The sequence below is a fragment of the Psammomys obesus genome, unplaced genomic scaffold (assembly GCF_907164565.1).
Source record: "Psammomys obesus unplaced genomic scaffold, mPsaObe1.curated_primary_1811, whole genome shotgun sequence".
Lineage (NCBI taxonomy): Eukaryota > Metazoa > Chordata > Mammalia > Rodentia > Muridae > Psammomys > Psammomys obesus.
Genome location: NW_026596079.1, coordinates 1,348,317 through 1,362,449, shown reverse-complemented (window position 1 = coordinate 1,362,449; position 14,133 = coordinate 1,348,317). Strand labels below are relative to the sequence as shown.

At 52.7% G+C, this 14,133-nt stretch overlaps 2 protein-coding genes across 2 annotated transcripts; one reads left to right on the top strand and one right to left on the bottom strand.

Annotated features, from left to right (window-relative positions):
• The first annotated feature begins 568 nt into the window (after positions 1-568).
• On the top strand, positions 569-3,656 carry Tigd5 (tigger transposable element derived 5). Its single transcript, XM_055626332.1, has one exon. It carries the CDS (start codon positions 628-630, stop codon positions 2,557-2,559), a length of 1,932 nt encoding a protein of 643 aa, XP_055482307.1. The 5' UTR covers positions 569-627; the 3' UTR covers positions 2,560-3,656.
• Positions 3,657-8,026: 4,370 nt separating this feature from the next.
• Positions 8,027-13,238, bottom strand: Pycr3 (pyrroline-5-carboxylate reductase 3). Its single transcript, XM_055626752.1, has 6 exons — positions 13,085-13,238; positions 11,102-11,166; positions 10,527-10,706; positions 9,484-9,696; positions 8,855-8,947; positions 8,027-8,721 (listed from the first exon to the last, which is right to left on the bottom strand). Exons 1-6 carry the CDS (start codon positions 13,173-13,175, stop codon positions 8,539-8,541), a joined length of 825 nt encoding a protein of 274 aa, XP_055482727.1. The 5' UTR covers positions 13,176-13,238; the 3' UTR covers positions 8,027-8,538.
• Positions 13,239-14,133: the final 895 nt, after the last annotated feature.

Here is a 14,133-nt window from a genome sequence, read left to right as displayed (position 1 = left end):
CCAACCCTAACGGCGCGAGGCCAGGGCACTGCAGGCCTCTGCCGCACGTGCGCTCCTCGAGGCGGGGCCCGCGGTACTCACACGCCAGCCAAGGACGCAGCAACCAAAACCTGGAACTGCGCGCTCAGGACTGCAAAGGAAAGGGAGGGTGACCACGCAGCTCCCGGAAAACGCAGCGGAACAAACCACGAAAGGTGCGGCGGGGGACAGAACCCTGGGCACGCGCTACCTCGCCTTCAGAGAATGCATCACGATGCATGCAGAAACCACCATGGCACAATCCTGGAGACAGGTACCTCGGGAGTCGCGCTTCTCCCGAAGAGTTTTTGCTAACAGCCGAGAACCGGACCTCCCGAAAAGCCGCACCCCTCCACAGCCGGAAGAGTGGAAACGCCGGACTCGGGCGGGGAGGAACGAAGCTAAATGTGCGCACGCGCTGGTGACGCTCCCGAAGCCAGACTAAGCGCAGGCGCCACGAGGCGAAGGGGCGGGACTTGCCCGCCTGAGCAGGCTGGGCTGGCGAGACAAAAGGGAGGGACCCGGGCAGCCCCGCCCCCGAACCCCGCCCCAAGCGGCCCGCCAGGAGTGTCAGGCTTGCAATCCGGGGTGGTCTCAGGCGCCGGCGCCATGTACCCCGCGAGCCCTCCGACCGGCCCGGCCCTACACCCGGTCCCTCATCGCGCTCGTCTTCCCCCGCCCCGGCGCCTTGCTGAGCAGCGGCGATCGCCAGCGCCTGGCCCGGGTTCCACCGAGCGCCCACCGCCCCCGGCGCCTACGCCGCGGCCCCGCGTGGCCGTGAAGATGACTTTCCGCAAGGCCTACTCCATCAAAGACAAGCTGCAAGCAATCGAGCGCGTCAAGGGCGGTGAGCGGCAGGCCAGCGTGTGCCGAGACTTCGGCGTGCCAGGCGGCACGCTGCGCGGCTGGCTCAAGGACGAGCCCAAGCTGCGCTGGTTTCTGGACCAGCTTGGTGGAGAAGTGGGCACGCAGCGCAAGAAGATGCGTCTGGCCAACGAGGAGGAGATCGACCGCGCCGTTTACTCGTGGTTCCTCACGTTGCGCCAGCACGGCGTGCCGCTGTCGGGACCGGTCATCCAAGCGCAGGCTGAGGCCTTTGCTCGCCAGATCTACGGCCCCGAGTGTACCTTCAAGGCTAGCCACGGCTGGTTCTGGCGCTGGCAGAAGCGCCACGGCATCTCTAGCCAGCGCATTTATGGTGAGACTGAACCCCCGGTCGCAGGCCCCGCACCTGTCAAAGAGGAGCCGGCGCAGCCGCCGAGCGCCGGTCTGCTACCTGACCGCGAGCCGGCCACTTTATCCCACTCCGAGGGATGCTATGGCGACGAGCAGATCTACAACGCTAACGTTACTGGTCTCTATTGGAGGTTACTTCCCGAGCAGGCTGCAACTCCAGGCGCAGGGGACTCCGGGGGACCTGGTGGGTGCAGCCGGCGCTGGCGCAGCGACCGAGTGACAGTACTGCTGGCCGCCAACCTGACGGGCAGCCACAAATTGAAGCCACTAGTCATCGGGCAGCTACCCGACCCACCTAGCCTGCGGCACCACAACCAGGACAAATTCCCCGCCTCCTACCGATACAGCCCGGATGCCTGGCTCAGCCGGCCTCTTCTTCGGGGCTGGTTCTTTGAGGAATTCGTCCCTGGTGTCAAGCGCTACCTGCGCCGAAGCTGCCTCCAACAGAAGGCCGTGCTGCTGGTGGCCCATCCATCCTGTCCAAGCTGGGCCACTAGGATGCCTGCCCTGGAGGAGAGCGAGGCGACTCGCAGGCAGTGCCAACCCGAGCTCCTTGGATCCCCAGAGGAGCTGCAGACACCTGATGGCGCAGTTCGAGTGCTCTTCTTGTCCAAGGGCAGCAGCCGAGCGCACATCCCTACACCTCTGGGGCATGGTGTGGTGGCAGCCTTCAAGCATTTGTACAAACGGGAGCTGCTGAGACTTGCTGTGTCTTGTGCCAGTGGCTCCCCGCTGGACTTCATGAGAAGCTTCATGCTCAAGGACATGCTATACCTGGCTGGCCTCTCTTGGGACCTGGTCCAGGCGGGCAGCATAGAGCGCTGCTGGCTGCTGGGTCTGCGGGCCGCCTTTGAGCCTGGGCAGCAGCCAGCCCACCAGGTAGAAGAGGCTGCTGAACGCAGCAGGGTGCTCAGTGACCTCACACATCTGGCAGCTCTGGCTTATAAGCGCCTGGCGCCTGAAGAGGTGGCAGAGTGGCTGCACCTGGATGACGATGGAGGGCTCCCTGAGGGTTGCAGAGAGGAGGTGGCCCCTGCAGCTCCTCCATCCCCAGCCAGCCTGCCCTCTAGCGTGGGGGCTGGAGAGGAGGAGGAGGAGGAAGAGGCCACTGAGCAAGGAGGAATGTTGGTACCTACTGCTGGGGAAGCCATTTGGGGACTAGAGACGGCGCTGAGGTGGCTGGAGAGTCAGGATCCTAGAGAAGTGGGGCCGCTGAGGCTGGTGCAGTTACGTTCCCTCATTACCATGGCACGGAGGCTTGGAGGCATTGGCCCCTCGGCAGCAGCTTCTGGTGATGGTGTGTGACTGCCTTGGCCCAGTGGCCCTTCTCCTGCTGCACTGGGAGAGAGGGTTTATATACAGTCCTCCATCTTCCACCTTTTCTCCCTGGTATAGTCCTCTGTAGAGGTCCAGGGGTGCAAGCCCAGCCCAGCTTGGAGGAGTTCTGTTAGTAAAGAATATCCTGGCCCATGATCTATAGGTCCTGGGAAAATAATAGCTCAAAGAAGCAAATGCTCTTCCCTGGGTAGGCACATGTGGGCACTTAAGCACAGCACCTAGTGGAGAACAGTTGACTGTACCTCCATTCTGGCCCCTATGGGGCTCACCCTCTCCCCTCCCCCATGTCCACTGGATGAGGCTGCTGTGCCAGTTCCATCTGCCTCCCTGGTGCTACCTGGTTTCATCTCAGTGGGGAAGCACTTGGTTTTGTTTTAAAAACAAGTACACATTAAACCTGTTTTTAAAAGATGCTCTTCACAGGGACCCTGAGTGCTGGCAGAGTGAGGTGGTCTCTGGGCTCTCTTGCCCTTGCTCTTATAGCTCTGTAGTTATCAGAGTTATGCTGGGCCAGAGCCCAGGGGAGGCTCCAGTCCCTGATCTGGGATGGTGTGCTCACAAGCAAGTGGGAAAGGGGAAGTGGAAGCCCCCAGTGCTTGGTGACATTTGGGATGCAGCAGAGCGTATAGTAAATTCTATTCTACTTGGATTTTTAGTTCTCCCTTTAAAAACTCCGTTCGGAAAGACCCTCTATTCATGATGTTGGCAAGTGTTTGGATTTGGACCCAGGTGGCTTGAACCAATGGCAGGACAAACCACTTTGTTTAGTTCCAGGGCTATCTGATCTTCCTGGAAACAGGTCATAGCCTCTGTAACTGTCTGGGAACTCAGCAGTGCCTTAGAGCCAACCCTTACCCCGTGGACTCTTCCTGCACCGGCCCTCCCCCTAGACTCATCCACCTGGTGTTGTATGCCTGAGAAGCTATTGCAGGAAGGCCCAGTTTGAAGGATAAAAGGCTCAAAGGAATGTCCAGTTTTTGTATCACCCTGCTGCTCTATCCAAGTGGGTTCTGATAACTGCTGCTGACCTAGCGCAGAGGCACCTGTGTCTTAAGGAGGGGCGCTGTGTCTAGGCAGAAATACTGTCCTGAGTCCTTGTCCTGGTATTCTCCCCTCGTCTTCACTTCTCATAGTCTGAGCCTTGAAAACATGAAGGGGGGAGGGGGGGAAGGGAAGTAACAGCTTGGCAATGGGCAGAGCCTTGGATGAAGTATCCAAAAGTGACTTCCATGTAGGTCCAAGAATACAGCTCCTTGGAACCACATTACATCCCAGTCAAAAACATGCATAAATAGTAAAAGCTGAGGGAAAGCATGGTACGAGAGAACTGAGGCTCAGGTAGCGGACTCCATCTGTACACACTGGGACCCATCTGACCACCTATGTACTTGGCCTCCCCGAGCCTGAAGACCTAGAGGACCTTGGGCAATCATGACTGGCAGGGGGTCTCTAGCACTAGCAGCTAAGGTGGGGTTTTTCAGAAGTCTGTGTTCATACCATCAGCCAGGCACCATCCAGCTTTGATAGACCTGCCTCCCAGGTCTCTAGAGAGGCAAACCTGGGCTTTGGATGCACCTTCAGCCTGGGGAGCCTCTGATAGCTGCTCTTCAGCCTAGGCTACCCCTACTGTTCTTTGGAGAGGTATCTATCGGTTTCTGTCTTCATCCTTTCTGTTGTGTTTCTTCCTTTGGCCTGGGTCCAGACAATCTGGAGTTGGCAGAGAATAGGGTTTAGGAGTAAGACCTCCTGCCAGCCTCTCTTACTGTCCAAGCCCCTTTCATCTGGGCACACAAGACCCAGGAGGTTGCTGTGGCCCCACATTGCTGCTGCCCTATAAACAAGCAAGTGTGGGCCAACTGAGTCACAGTGCTGCTGACAGGTTTGTGTCCATGTGCTATCATTAGCTGGACTAGGGAGATGCCCATGAGTAGGCACAAAGCTGTCATTTCCGGCTAAGGGTCTAGTGCAGTGGCTGGGTGCTTGCCCGGGATGCCTGAGGCCCAGGGTTCAAACATCAGCACTACAAGAAAAAAGGAAAAGAACAAAAGCAATTTTTACGGAGTGGAATAGGCTGGTGAGTTCTTTACCTTCTCTAAGCAGAGGTTTTGGTGGCGGAGTCCCGGTTGTGGAGGAGGCTGCTTTGCCCAGGGGCCTGACATTTACCCCGGCAGTAGGACCTATAGCTCCGGAGCTTAGCGTGCTGCATGCATCTGCTGCTGCACAGAGGCCCCAGCCCCAGGCGCAGCTTGGCCTGAGATGTGCAGTTACCTCACCTTTCTGTACTCAGGGTCTGATGGGGCTCCCTAGGGGTTCATGGGCCCCTTAGGAAAGCCTTATACTCTCACTGTGTACCCATCTGAGTTGCACTGCTGAGCCCTGTGGGCACCAAGTTGCACAAACTACTAAAGAGGATAAAGCTGCAGATCCTTTCTACAGCAGCCATTGCCACCTGCTAGGTACCAGGCATCATGCGGGAATCCCACTTGCCCAAGACAGAAGTCTGCCTGTTTCCCACAAAGTGTGGCAATCCTTTGGCTTAGGAAGTATAGACAGCCTTTTCTGCTAGGTAGTCCTGCAGATTCATAAACAGATTGTCTGGAGAGAGCACCCAGCACAGAAAGATAGGTGAGCGTGGGTTCTGTTGGAGCCACTACCACTGCTTTGCTGGGGGAGTGAGAGCTTGCAGTGGTCATAGGCAGTCTTGTCCCCAAGGTCCATGTACTTGAGAAGTGACAGCAACTGAACAAAATCATACGAGAGGAGGGGAGCTCTCTCAAGCTAGGAGGGTAGCTTGTAAAGGGGACTGAGCCCTTTATACAACTTAGTAGGACTGCCTGTGGGAAGCTCAGCTGGGACCTGGCACAGTTTAGCCTCTTCTGCATGTTCCCACAAGAGCATCTTGACCCCATCAGCCATCCTCAAAAGGATCCTGGGCTTACAGCTTTCATGTGCTATTGTAAGGCCCTTTCTCTGGCACTCAACCTTGCTCGCAGCTGAGGTTATTGGCCAAACGATCTAATGGCACTTGTGTAATAAAGGCAAAGCAGGTCGACTTCATCAGCTACCCTGTTTTAGTCTTATTTGGGGGACTAGATCTGATGCTTGGATCTGGAACACTCTGTAGGATGGAGGGGGCCATAAAAGTGGGACAGTATTTATTAAAGAGAATACCATGAGCATCTACCAGCTTTTATCTCAGAAAGCAGTGACTAGGTGAGCAGCATGCAATAGGAAGGGGCCTGGATTATAGTGTCACAGCTGTATGGCCCCAAAGCTGCTTCGTTGAGTAGCCAGCAACCTGTGTCTCAGTCTGCCACCAGTGGATCTGAGGCCACATAACAAGCTCTGGACCTTGACTGGGCAATGAAGGGGTGTGTTCCACTTCCCAGCCCTGGTTCCAGAAGCAAACAGCCATTGGCCCACCATAATCGGTGAGTCTCTTGGCAGGTGGGCTGCCTGAAGAGTTTCCATAAAGGGGTGCCTTACCCTAGACCCTGGGACTCTATCCTAACTAGACTTGGCATAGCTTGGAAGCAAGGTTGCAGGGAAGCTGACTGTCTTGTGTCCAAACAACACAGGCCAATGACCCTGCAGCTGGCATGGTGAGACCCTCCGCTGTCCCTATCACCTGTCCTCTGAGCCTCTTATCACTGGTCAGCTCACCCAGCACTTTGTATAAACACAACAGTGGAGCTGTTTTTCTCTAAGTCCTTCCACGTGAGGAAAGAAGAGCATGGACTGACAAGTGACAATGCCAGAGTCCATTTAGGAAGGCTTTGGCTGAGAGGAGCTACCCAGTGGGAATGGGATACAATGGGGGGAGGGGGAGGGAGAACGTCCAAAGAAAGGGGCTGAGAGAAGGGGGGGCTGCAGTGCTGGAGTAGTGGGACTGGGGACGGGACAGCTTCTTCCTGTCTGTAAATGCCATCAGTCCTGCTTTATCGATAAGGGTTAAGTTCCCTAGGGTCACCCAGCTAACAGATGCTACCATGGGAGCTGCCCCAAGCCACAGTAATGGGTGCTTCCAACCTAGCCTCAGGAGGCTGCTGGGTAAAAGTGAGGGAGTCAACCCCTTGGGGTCTGGATGGCAATGACAGTTTTAGTGGAGGGGGTATCTGGGGCAGGGCCAGAGTTACACCAGGTTGTCCCTATGCAGTAGCCTCAGAGCCTGGGCCCTCAATACCATTGCCTCACTTTTCTCTAATTCCTGGTTTTCCTGGTCTGCTGGAATAGGAAAAGATATACTAAAAAAGTCAAATCCTGCCACGGTAGTACCTGTAGTTATAGTACCAGGGCTATTGGGCACTCAAGGACTCCTGACCCAGCATTCTTGAGGCTCAAGCTCTTCCTGCCATGGAGCCAGCTTAGGTACAATAGGGAAGAAGCCTATGTCCAGCCGGAGGCAGGGGTCCAGTCTTCCAAGCTAGCTAGGGCTCACTTTGAAACCTCAAACAGCTCTTCCACTTGACTAGTGTAACCAGAGCACAGGACACGTTGGTGCAGCAACTCAACTGTGGAAGAGCACGCCACCTGCTGGCGGCTCAGAAGAGGTGAGTTTTCCAGCTTCCACAGGGACTCTTCTCCTGTGGGCCAAGACTTCATGGAGAGGGAGAAAGCTTCTTGGGCAAGTGCCATCTACTCCTCTGCCATTCCTACCCCTATCCTCCAGTAGTTTAGCTACTGGGTTTTGAATAGTCCAATGGAAAATTTAGAGAAGGGCCAGGACTCCAGACCAGGCTCAGTAGCTCTCTCTTGTTGCTAGTAGCTCTGTCTGGATTTCAAAACCCTCCAACCCCTCGAAACAAGCCCACTTTCAGACACCTGAGAACCAACATTGGCTATCATGTCTCTTTAGAAGTAGGGTTATATACCAAGCATGGTGGCACACGCCTGTGATTCCAGCACTTGGGGAGGCAGGGGCAGGCAGATCTCTGTGAGTTCCAGGCTAGGCAGGTCTACAAAGTGAGTCCAGGACAACCAAGGCTACACAGAAACCCTGTCCCAGATAAAAAAGATTAAATTACAAAAAAAAAAAAAAAAAAAAAAAAGAAAGAAAGAAAGAAAGAAAAAGAAAAAAAAAAAAAAGTGAGTCCAGGACAGCTAAGGCTATACAGAGAAACCCTGTCTTGAAAAACCAAAGAAGGAGGAGGAGAAGAGGCGGAGGAAGAAGAGGAGTTACTGCCTCCTCCATGAGGAGGCCTGCAGATCTGGATACTTTTTCTGGGTGTAGAGGAAGTGGAAACACTTGTGTGATGGATAGAGAACCGTGGTCCTTAGAAGCAGTAAATGTAGAAAACAGAGGTGACCCAAGCAAGGAGGCTGGTAGCCAGTATTGTATGAATTCTTCCTGAGGAAATATAAATTCTTGCCCCCTCCCCCCCCACTTTATAGCGCACCAAGTACAAAACAAAGTAAAATTCCACTAAAATCCAACTTAGGGAACCAGTAAGTTTATTGGGCTTACAGGGTATAGATGGAGTGTTGCTTATAGTAGTGTGGGTGACCCCAATACAGCAACATCATCAAAATATCTCATACCAGAATGGATGATGATGTTCCTGTATCTGCAAAGATGGGAACCTTTCCTTCTTCAGTTCATCTTCCCGCAGACTACATATTGTACTACCTCCTGAGACCATGAGGCCATGTACAATTAGGACTAGCTGAGGGGTGCAGAAGGGAGACTCTAGACTCTCAGATAAAGGTCAAATGACCCTCCCCACCTTTCCTCCCTTCAACGAATGTCACAGTCAACAGAGCTGATCTTGAGGGTACTTTACAAGTAGTCACAGCTTCTGTGATGATGATGATGATGATGATGATGATGATGATGATGACGGCCATTACGCTTGAAGGACAGCACACTGCAGCACCCATGCAAGGCTGTTCTCACCACTCAGAGGCCGTAGCTGGGCAAGGAGCCTCGAAGGTCATCTGAAGCCTGCCTTACTTCTTGCTGAGCTCCTTAGCCCGGCAGGTAGCCGCTTCCACAGCGCTCATGGTAGCTGCTCGAAGGCCACCCTGCTCTAGGGCATGAAGCCCATGGATGGTGGTTCCGGCTGGTGTGAGCACATCTGTCCGAAGCTGAGCTGGGTGCTTCCCTTCCCGCTGCAGCATTTTGGCTGTTCCCTGGGGAGAAGGTTACAGACTCAGTGAGGCAGCTACACATTTCCCCAGCCTGTGTGAGCTTTGTCTTCCTGTTGGCTGGATAAAGCACACACTTGAACCTTCGCGACATTCTCCTGAGGAAGCCTTCACTCACCAGCAGGGTCTGGACAGCAATGCGGTGGGCCAGGTCACTGGGCATGCCCATCTTGATGGCACCTTCCGCCAGGGCCTCTGAGAATGTACACACCTGTAGTAATAGCATTGAGAGTAGGGAGGAGGCATGTCAAAGTTGACATTTTGCTGGACACAGCTCCTGGCTAGAGAATATGCAAAACAGCAGTTCTCAAACTGTGGGTTGCAACCCCTTCGGGAGTTGAAAGACCCTTTCACAGGGGTTGCCTAAGACCATCAGAAAACACAGACATTTACATTACAATTCATGACAGTAGCAAAATCACTGTTACGAAGTAGCCATGAAAATAATTTTAGGGTTGGTAGTCACCACAACAGGAGGAACTGTATTAAAGAGTTGCAGCGTTAGGAGAATTGAGAACCACTGCCTCAGAAGAACAAGAAACAAGGCCCTAAATGGGGTCACAAATACCTGAGACTATAAGGCCTAAGCCCAGGGTTTGGTGAAGGGGCCAGCCTCGATGTCCAATAAAACATGCTATTCTGAGGGACAGCAGAGCTCATCGTTAGCATATGGATCACTCTGAAGCTTGAGCGCAATGTCTTTGCTAAGGGCTTGCCTTCCGGGATGTGGGTTAAGACAATACTCACAAAGGCCACGCCGCTGCCACTGAGGCCAGTGTGGATATCTACATAGGACTCGGGAACCTCCATGCACTGTCCACAGGCCTCCAGCAAGTTCTGTAGGAGCTTCATGTCATCATTCCCAGCATGCTGGCCCCGTGTCATCACCATGGCCCCCTCCTGGACTAGGCAGGGTAGATTGGGAGAGACTCGTAACACTCGTGTTTTCGGGGGTAGCAGCTAGACAGAAAGGAGCTCAGTGTCAGGCAGCCTATGAGACTGGACAGGCCTGCTGGGCAAACACCTCAGTGTTATAAAAAAAAAGAAAACCCCGAATGATTGATTTTACCAAAGAAGACTCAGGAGCCAGATGCTGGGGTGAAAAACCTGCTAGCTCAGAGAGGCAGAGAAAGCACCCAGCTGACCCTCCCACTCAGCTCATGTCCTAAAGCGAAAAGCCAAAAGCTCAAAGCTAAAAGCCCCCAAAGCCAAAAGGCCAAAAGAAAAGAGCTTGCTAGCTCAGTGGACAGCCTAGGAGAAAAAGGGCTGCTAGCTCAGTTGATAGTCCAGGAGGAAAAACCCAAAAGCCTTTCTTCTTTTCCACACTGTCTTAAATACCCTTCAACTCAAAGACCCTCCGTTCTGTTTACTCCCTGTCAGCCGCTTCCTTGCTCTTCCTCTTGATCTAGGGTTAACTTTATTAAATAAAGCTCTTGAATTAAAAGGGTGTGCTAAGGCTGAGCTACACCAAAATCACCTGTTTACAATAAACAGAAAGTTCTTGGATTAAAGGTCTGTGTAAGGGCTGAACCACGCCAAACAAGAAACAGGTTTTTACAGTTCACAATCTAGGGGTTCACAATGGGATCGAATATCCTGCAATACCTCAGCCAAATGCAGCCTCTACTTCCCACTTCCTAGGTACAGTGGCAGGATATTACCCCAGCCACCATCCCTGGTGGGCTAACTAGCTCCTTTCGGAGGCTGGCTGGGATGCTGTCTGCCTCCCAAGTATGGCCAACAAAGCCTATTTCAGGGTCTAGGCCTTATTCACACCATGGGGCACTTACCTCCTCCAAAGAGCTCAGAGAGATCCCAGCGGCCACAGATACGATGATGTGCTCACTGGTGACAGCAGGGGCCACTTCTGCCAGAACCACTGGCAGGACTTGGGGCTTGGTGGCAAAGATGACAAGTGAACAGTTCTGCAGCACCTCCTCATTGCAGTGAGTAGTCTGGCAACCCAGAGCCTAACCAGACACCAATGCCAGAAATGAGGCTGTGTGAGAAGGTATCCTACAACCCACCTATGTACCATCAAACATTCTGCATCCCCTAGGATCCCCCAGGCCAGGCCTATGTTGTTACAAATGTCGGTACTAGCCGTACTCTCAAATGACAAACCCAACAGGCCTCCGCTCCTCAGACTCCCAAGTTTTATCTTCTGGAACCTTCCCTCCTAATTAGTGTCCACACCCACCCTACATAGGGACAGCATTGAATCTGCTCTAGTCTTCCAGGAGCTTAACTTTCTTCCTGGCCTTTGACCTCCCCTTCTCCAGGACAGACCAAACTACCTCAAACCTTCAGCTAAACCTGCCCCTGATCAATGCTTCAGGAGGACAAGACCCTAGGTCCCACTTACCCTGAAGTGACAAAGGTTCTTGTCTGTTGGTGCACTGGCCAGCACTTGCTTAGCTTGCACTTTGCCTGAATAGAAAGGCAAAAGCTGGTGAGGGCTGGGAAGATAAGAAACAGCTTGCCTAGTCCCTGTCAGCCTAAGGCTCCATAGGGACATAGCAGGGATGCTTGTCCTTGGGGCCGAACAATCAGGTCAACTCAAACGTACTTCAATCTCACTGCCGCTGCTCATGCTCCTGTTGGACATGAGCCAGAACCTGCCTGACCCTAACAAGACACAGAGACCAAGAGCCTCTGCTTTCAGGGAAGGGGCAGCTGACTAGAGCATTTATGTTTACTGGCCAAAACACAAAACTTCTGAAGGAATACCAGGCCTGTTGCGGCATGGTGGGTAGGGAGATAGTTGGTAAAGGGTCTGGAGAGACAACTCAGCAGCTGAAGAGTACTTGCTGCTCTTCCAGATGACCTGGGATGGGTTCCTACAACCCATGGGCAGCTGACAACTATCCATAACTCCACCTCCAGTGGAACCAGTGCCCTCTTCTGGCTCTGAAGTCACCAAGTGTGCAAGCATGCATGTGTGTGTGCACAGTGCACAAACAGATAAAACACTCATATATAATCTTCAAAATATATATATATACATATATATATATATGTATATATATAGCCGATCTTGGCCAGGTGATGATAGTGCGTGAATCCCAGCATTTGGGAGGCAAAGGCAGGCGAATCTCTGAGTTCAAGGCCAGGCCGGTCTACAGATCGAGAGTTCCAGGACAGCCAGGGCCTTGTCTCAGGAAAACAATACAAAACAAAAAACCCAAACAAACAAAGCCAATCTAAGAAAGACCTAACAAGGGGATCAATTCCACTGAGACACCGCAAGTGTGCTGGGATGTCTTGGGGAAGACTGAGTGCCCCTTTGGAAGACGTAGCGGTAGAAAAGACTGGGCCAGTCGGAAGCGCACACCACAACCTGAACAGAGAGGAGCTAATCATGTCTGTGACAGTCTGTGTCCCATCAAGAGGCGGGTGAACAGCCAGGTTTTACATGCAAACACCCAAGACTTGCAGGAAGCCATTCTCTTACAATCGAGAGCCTCTGGACTTTGAAGTACAACTGAAAAGCAGACAGCCAAAGGTCACCAGCTTTCTCTACCTGCAATCTGTTGGCAAAGTTTCCTTCACTAAGTTTTCTAAACGCTGTACGGCAGTGGTAGGCCAGCTATAACAGCCGCTGTTCTACTCCAACAGGGACGGCAGACAGTCTTCAGTACACAGGGCCAGTCCTCTTCCTCCCGCATGTCCACACAGCTGCCCACCTCTGAGAGTGGAGCTGATGCATGAATAGAATACTGAACTGGGAGGAGGAGGAGGAGGCCAGAAAGTTGGACATTAACTTGGCATTAAATCAGTTCAACCTAAGACATGGTTTGAGCCACATAGGTAACTATAAACTCACAGCCACATTAAGGAGGTAAGAAGTTATAAGTGTGCCGGGCAGTGGTAGCTCACACCTTTATAATCACAGCACTCGGGAGGCAGAAGCAGGTGACTCTCTGAGGTCAGGGCCAGCATGGTCTACTGAGCGAGTTTCAGGACAGCCAGGGCTATCCAGAGAAATCCTGTCTCGAGAAGACAAACAAACAAGCAAAACCCCCACGAAGAAGTCACAAGTGAAGTTAATCGTAACTTTCTTTCATTCAATACATTTAAAGGAATATCAGTCAACAAAACAATCTGCTAAAATAAGCTGTGTTATCTTTATCCACATCATGCCCGGTCCGGCCGCCCACCTGCCTGGGAAATGGACCACTGGCTCACCCGGGGACTCTGGAGGCCTTTCATGAAGCCTGCTGTAGGGCTCTCACTCAGAAACCGAAAGAATTCACCTCGCCGGCCCTGGACATGTGCGCACCTCCCGCCGACGTTTAAGGGCTCCTCCCATTGGAAAGCCGCCCCCAAATAGGCCTCGTCTCCCCACCTGCTCGGATGAGGCCTTGGGCGATGGCCTCCGCCATGCGTCCTGCGCCCACGAAGCCCACGCGCAGAGATTCAGACTCGGAAGCCGCCATGGTGCTCCCGAGTGGCCTTCTCGCGTCCCCGCGGCAGCAGCCCCGCCCACTAGAACTGCATTGACCGACAGAAACGACTGGGCGGGTTCGGGGCGGGTTCGGGGCGGGTTCGGGGCGGGTTCGGGGCGGTGCGAGCCGAGGCGCAAACCCCTTCGTTTTGTTGGTTAAGGCGGGATTCTCCACCAGCTTTAGGTGAACCAGCCCGCAATTTTGTTGAGAGAAAAGGGAGAGGAAGGGTGGAGAGCTAGTCCTGAACAGGCTGTCTTATTCGTCCTGAGAAACCCGAAGCTAGAGTCTCCCCAAAAGCCATGCAGAGAGACGCGGAGGAAAACCTCGAGCCACCCCAGGGTGGAATTCGGGGTGTTCTTTACTAGTACCCGGTACAGCTCTTTCCGAACCTTGGGTTTGACCCTCCGTGCCACTTCTCTATATTTAAAGCAGCACCAACCATCAGTCACTAGTGCACAGCATTTAGTTTTCTATTTAAAACAAAACAAAACAAAACAAAAAAAAAAAAAAAACAAAAAACTTTGTTTGTTTTAGTGTTTCACCAGATTTATCTGTATTTAATTCCACATACATTTCGTACAGATTATAGTCATTTAGCTGAAGTGAAAGTAAATGAAATAAAAAGCAAGCAAAACAAGAAGCCCCAAACAGAACAAGAGCAGAAGACTTTCACGAGATAATCGGAAAGCAGGGCGGTGGTGGCACTAGGTAGGCAGAGGCGGGGGGATCTCCAGTTAGAGGTCAGACTGGTCTACAAAGCAAGTTCCAGGACTTCTAGGACTAAACAGAGATGCCTTGTCTCAAAAGGCCAAAAAGGAAGGAAGGAAGGAAGGAGGGAGGGAGGGAAGAAAGAAAGAAAGAGAAAGAGAGAAAGAGAAAGAGAAAGAAAGAGAGAAAGAGAGAGAAAGAAAGAAAGAAAGAAAGAAAGAAAGAAAGAAAGAAAGAAAGA